General features: G+C 47.1%; 1 protein-coding gene across 1 annotated transcript; it reads left to right on the forward strand.

The window, feature by feature from the left end:
- Positions 1–1,350: 1,350 nt before the first annotated feature.
- On the forward strand, positions 1,351–5,700 carry LOC131207369 (sodium-coupled monocarboxylate transporter 1-like). Its single transcript, XM_058199981.1, has 4 exons — positions 1,351–1,401; positions 3,723–4,126; positions 4,212–4,522; positions 4,592–5,700. Exons 1-4 carry the CDS (start codon positions 1,351–1,353, stop codon positions 5,698–5,700), a joined length of 1,875 nt encoding a protein of 624 aa, XP_058055964.1.
- Positions 5,701–6,169: the final 469 nt, after the last annotated feature.

Here is a 6,169-nt window from a genome sequence, read left to right on the forward strand (position 1 = left end):
ATTCCATGACTCACGAAGTGGATTCGGAAAATATGGGTTACGTCTCACGGACGTAAATAAACGAGGAGCACGTGCATTCATTGCCGTTGAATTCCTTGAAGGGATGGCCAGTGCATATTGGAAACGAAATGGGTCAATCTTGATATGCCAGTTGGTTCATATTTGCAGTGAATGCACTGCTTTCTCTCCTGTTTCATGTGCCGATCTTTTCAGAAACCAACGACAGTGCGCCTCCAGTATATTTTAGATAAGAAGTACAGATACGGTGATACTCCACAGCTCATGCTACAGGAAGAGTTGATGGTAGATGCTTTGAATAAAGTAAAGGATCTTCGTTGTAGATCCTGTATATGTGGTTGAGTTACGGTGGATCTACCAAACTAATGTCTGCGTAGCTGTGTAATCTGAACCTAATGTGGTACGGCTAATCTTTCAAACCATCGGTACCTGTCTAATGCCGCTAATTTCGCTGTTCATTTTTGGGATCCATGTTAGAAACTCTTCATCAGATGAAAAGTTTTCTAGTAGAATTATTAGGAATCGGAAGGGTATGGTAAGCTTAAGCTGTAAAACTAGTGATTGCTAAATTGATTGATTTTTGTTAACCCTGTTGCATATCATTAGCATAGCATTAGCAATTCGAATTCAACCATCGACTCGTTTGATGTTTTAATGTATTTATTGACAATATAAGCCTTGGTGAGGCGAGTAGCACGTAGCAAATAAAATTTTGCTGTTGCCACTCAACTCCAGATGCGTTCGCGACACCGCGATCATTGGATTCGTGCATAACAATCATCGCTAACCATCATAATTAAACGAAATGGTCCCTTTCAATGTGCTCGGAGTACGAGTCACGCGTAGATTTCTCGGGCCATTCGTACATTTTTACGATGTGACAGTGCTTGGCCCCAACTACACCACACATCGAATCACCCAACAGCCTAGAACGTGCATTTTGTAACTGAAAATAGAGGAAAATGCAATAAGCCAGTAACTGTAAGTGTTTGTGAGCTCATCACAGATGTTTTGCTTCCCGGTAAGGTTCAATTAGGGACAGAAGCCAGTCAGCAAACAGTTTTTACCGGCCCTATAATACCTCACGGAGAACGTGCAAAGTGTGGCTGACCGGCGAGATGGCAGTTTCTCCAACTGTACAGTTGCCCGCGGATTGTCCATCGAAACGGGATTTGGTTGCAGGGCTTCCGGAACATAGATAGAGCAACTCCAAACAGAAGTGCCTGAACCAAGGACCATATCCTTTGCTGTGATCGTTTGACGATCTATTGTCCACCCTACAACGCTAAAAAGTGGATAGCTGATTTAAGTCTTCTAATTTATACCCACCATATGTGGGGACGTAACGGATCCTTTTATCGCTTTTGTAATTTATATTTCCGTGTAAGTATGTATCTCTGAGAAATGAGTTCCACGATTAACTTATGTGCATCGAAAACATTTGAACGATTTGAATGATAAATAAATGTTTAAAGGTTTGAAGGACCTTAAGAGCACTACGTACTTATCACGCGCATGTGACAAGGGACATCATCCATAGAACTTATTAATTAATGTACCGTCATTATCAAACGCTTCCGGCTTTTTCGTCGATAAGTCGTATCTGTCTAAACTATGGCTACATTCAGAAGTTCATTGATAGCCTCCAAAATTCGTAGAATGGGTCCGGGCAAGATAGGGGGACAGGTCCAGACAGGATGAAATGGGGAATGAGCACAATCCACCAAACTACAATGTTTCGAAAGGCAAGGGGTACGATTCTTTGACGGTATGCTACAACATCTGTCCCTTGTTCTGATTCTGTGTAAAGTCTATGTGTAGAACATACATTCTTTTTCGATAAGAACGCAAAATCGATTAAAAGTGGGACTTTTTTGGAATCAACAGTGAACATGGAACTCTACACTGATTGTCACTGCCTGTTTAATGACCCCGTCTTCTTGAGCTCTACGAGCGCAAAATGGAGCACTTGGGTACGGGTACATAAAGGTGGTAAGAAAAGCGTGCCTTTGTTTCACTCTTATCGTGTCCAGTGGCTCGGCTAGACCAGAAATGTGTCGTCGCGTTGAGTAGAGCGCAGTCCCAACGTCGTCCGCGGCTGCTCTTCGTAGCGCACGCATTTTTGGGCGAACGGCGCACCTTTCTTAGCGATTCAGTAACACCTTAGTGAGTGATGCCCCTAACCGTGGGTGGATTAATTGGATCTGTGTGAATTGCGTCCAAGGTCCTCCGAGAAAGTGTTCAGTCATCCGGCGGATTCGCGTGGGGAGTGCAAAGTGAACCATTTCAAGCAGAACGTTTACGAACACCCGAATAGTGCGGGGATTCAGACCAGATAAATGTTCTTCGGAAGTACATCCTAAGATTGTTCTTACACCGAGTCGTGCGATGGTAAATAGTGATGTTTTGAACACAATTCAACTACTTAGTACAAGAACTCTTCCACTAGGAAGGTAGAAGTAAAGGAATCGAAGGAACGGAATCGTGCAGTGTGATGTGCGCTGTAGGTAGTCGAATTTATCTATCCTTATCAGAGACATTAAGCATGTCTGTTACCGTTTAAAACGTCTACCGTTCAAAAGTGTCTTGCTTGCAGTTAAGCCTCAACGGTGAACAGCTGGTGACCATAGCCGTGTGTGGCTGAGCATAGCGGGTTAGCACGGGTTTAATGTTTACGCGGTCAGTGTAACGCACTTGCCACTGTTATTGTTGGTACGTTAGCTGAGTCATCTGATTTGATTTGGTTATGCTTTCACCAGAACCTTGAACGCGCTGTGCAATGTGCAACCACTTGAGTTCGCTCTTTGCTACGACAGTTGTTTCCCCTCGGTCAATAATGAAATTTCCCCACCGGAGTTTCCTGCGTGGTTGAAGTAGTTTGATTTTCTTTGAAGCTGTTTTTTCGCACTTTTTGAAACTGTATTCGAACGGAGCGAACAGTTGACGAATCGATCGACAGTCTTTATTATTTTTAACATGGCAAATAGTGAGCCTTTCTAGTGAAATGGGAAATTCATTCAGCAGTACATCGAAATGATCTAACTGTTGTTCCGGAGCGTAACTGCTTGATGTGGCCGATGTCTGACGAACTTCTACTGCTAGGTCGACAACGATCGCAGCGTCAGCAGAATCACTCTTAAAATAATTACGGAGCGTAATGGAGACCGTGCGCTCCACGTGCGGCTGTTGAGAAAATTGTGAAAAGCTCAAACAATCTGCTGTAGTCATTGTCACGATCTGTCGCTACGGATAGCAATATCACCACACGATACCACAAACGTTTCCACACATTCCGGAGACGCTGGCGAGCGAATTGAAACCATTTCAATCATTCCCAACGACAAGTTTGGATGAAGCGTCACCGTGCACCGTCATCCGTAAGGCAGATAGTGCGCCCGGAGTCGGACACTTCCTCAGTACGCACAGGTTACACGGTGTGGACCGTGTCCGGATAGTAATTATGATAGATCTCCGTGCGGCTCAGTTCCGCGTCGGGTTGTGAGGTACAGGAAAAGTGTTGTTGACAGGGTTTCGTTGCGCCCGCCTCGCATTATCTGCGACGGCGAGCTCTGCTCAATCGCAATGTTGACGGGCCCGGTTAGTGGGTAAATTGGAACCAATTTCGTCTCAAAGGCTCTAGGCCGCGCGTGTACTTATCGTTGGCGATGAACTTGCTCTAACGGAGTGTCATTCTATTGTTTCAGGGTCAGCAGACGGCGGAGGCCCGGCAGCAGCAGGGGAGCTCCGATGGCGATGAAGCAATAGACAACGCGTGGAACTATGTAGTGTTTGTGGCGTTCGTGGTAATATCGGCTCTGATACCGATCCGCAAGCGTCTCTGCCGGCGGAGCAGCAACAGCAAGAGCAAGCAGGATTATGTGTTCGGCGCAGGACACATCTCGACGTTGGCGATGATGCTGTCGATAGCCCGCGGTACCCTGGGCGTTATCTCGGTGCTGGGCTATCCGAGCGAGTTCTTCTACCGCGGATCGGCCTTATGGGAATCGCTGTACGGTGTTGTGACCGCGTACCCCATCGTATGCTTCGTGTTCATACCGGTTTACTTCAATTTGGGCATCACCTCGGTGTATCAGTATCTGGAGCTACGGTAAGAGCTACCTCGCTTTCGCGCCTCATTCGCGCCGTGGAGTGACTGACAGATTTTTGTCCCTGTTGGTGGCTCTCGTTAACAGATTTAACAGTCGCATTGTCCGGTGCTTAGCGTCGGGCACGTACATCGTGCGCTCGCTGCTGAGTCTAGGCGTTACAATCTACACACCGACCGTGGCGCTGAACACCATCATCGGTGTACCGTACTGGGCGTCTCTCCTGTGCATCACGGTAATCAGCATATTCTTCAACGCCCTGGGAGGCTTGAAGGCGGCCGTCGCGGCCGACGTCATACAGAGCCTCAGCATGACGGCCATGTTGATGGCCATCCTCATCTACTGCACCGTCACAGTTGGTGGAGTCGAGCAAATTTGGACCATTAGCTCCGAGAATGGTAAGCCCGCGATGATGTGGATAGCGTTGCGCAAGGATAGCTTATCTAATTCTGTGTCCGTTTTTGTAGATCGTTTTGCGTTTTTCAACTTCGCCGCCGATCTGCACCTGCGCGTGACAACAACTTCCGCGTGGTTGGGCGAACTGTTCAACTCGCTCAGTTTGCTTGGCTGCCAGCAAAACTTTGTCCAGCGGTACCTCAGCATGCCGACACTGCGCCAGATACGGCGGACGTTGCTGTTGAACATTCCGATCGTCATTCTGCTGTTCTCGCTGCCGTGGCTTGTCGGGATGGCCATCTACGCCATCTACTGGCACTGTGACCCGCTAAAGGCTAGTGTGATCGAAAAGATGGACCAAATCCTGCCCTACTTCATTGTGGATCGCTTCGACCGAGTGCCCGGCGTGTGGGGCATATTCGTTGGGACGCTCTTCAACGGGGCACTGACGCTCAACATTTCCAACATCAACTCCCTGGCGACCGTCACGTGGGAGGATTTCCTATCGCTGATCCCTGGGTGGAGGAAGAAAAGCGAGCGTCATCAGCTGACGGTGATCAAGCTGGTTGGCACGGTGTACGCGGTTGTTATCATGGGCGTTGGTTTCATCGTCGGCCTGTTGTCGGGTGTGATTGAGTCGTCGATGCTGATCATTTCGGCCACCTCAGGTCCCCTGCTCGGAGTGTTTATTTTGGCCATGTTTGTCCCGTTCGCCAACTGGAAGGGGGCCGCCATCGGGATGATCGCATCGCACCTTTCGATTCTCTGGATCGTGATCGGGCGCCTGATCGATGCGAGCGTCAGCGACGCGCTGCTGGATACGTCGATCGAAGGATGTTATGCCGATTTGATGATGGCGGAGAAGAACTCGTCCAGTGGCGGCTTGCTGGCCATCGCGCTGGAGGAAGGTGTTAATGTGGTTGACGCCAGCGATCTCTTGACTCGCCTTTACTCCATTTCCTACATGTACTACGGTGTGTTTGGGACGGTGTTGACGGTACTCTCGGGCATGGTGCTCAGCTTGGCCACCTGGAGCAGCCAGGACGAGTACAACATGAAAATGCTGCATCCCGCCGTGAGATGGCTTTACGCGCGGTGTCCCTTTAATGGCAAACATTTTGGTTCGTTCGAAGTGTCCACCAGCCTGAGCGTACCACCGAATGAAACTGTGTCAAAGTGATGAGATTTGATAGTTGCAAATGAATTGCGCGAATGTTCCAAAAACCCAGCATGTGATAATCAGTTGCTAAAGTTCCGTTTTTAGCGTTAGGTACAAGCAAGAACCGGAATGGAGAGTGTGCAATACGCAGCGAGTTTTTAGCCTAGTAACACAATTGTAGAATATGATCGTCGTTTAGGTATAAGATTTAATGATATTTTATCAAATAAACAACCACTTTCCAATTTTCAATTAAGTGACTTAAAAATAACATCTTCGAAATTACAAGTTCAAACTAAATAAAGAATGACGTAATACGTTAAGAAAATGTGTCGAAATAAACGAAAATGACCAAGTAAATCCTATTGGTTTGCCACAAATTAAATTAAACAAAACTCTATAGTTATTTTCATACATACAGCCGAGCGAGGCTCCTAAGAAAGATCCATTTTATCTCGAAGAGTGAATATTTAGCGAGTAGATTATTTGT

The sequence above is a fragment of the Anopheles bellator genome, chromosome 2 (genome assembly GCF_943735745.2).
Source record: "Anopheles bellator chromosome 2, idAnoBellAS_SP24_06.2, whole genome shotgun sequence".
Taxonomy (NCBI): domain Eukaryota; kingdom Metazoa; phylum Arthropoda; class Insecta; order Diptera; family Culicidae; genus Anopheles; species Anopheles bellator.

Bases quoted from the DNA above. Each gene is read 5' to 3' on its own strand.
- LOC131207369 (XM_058199981.1), top strand. From the start codon at position 1,351: ATGTGGGGACGTAACGGATCCTTTTATCGCTTTTGTAATTTATATTTC. The intron at 1,402-3,722 runs GTAAGTATGTAT...CTATTGTTTCAG, and splicing joins TTTGTAATTTATATTTCCGT to GGTCAGCAGACGGCGGAGGC. The intron at 4,127-4,211 runs GTAAGAGCTACC...TCTCGTTAACAG, and splicing joins TATCAGTATCTGGAGCTACG to ATTTAACAGTCGCATTGTCC.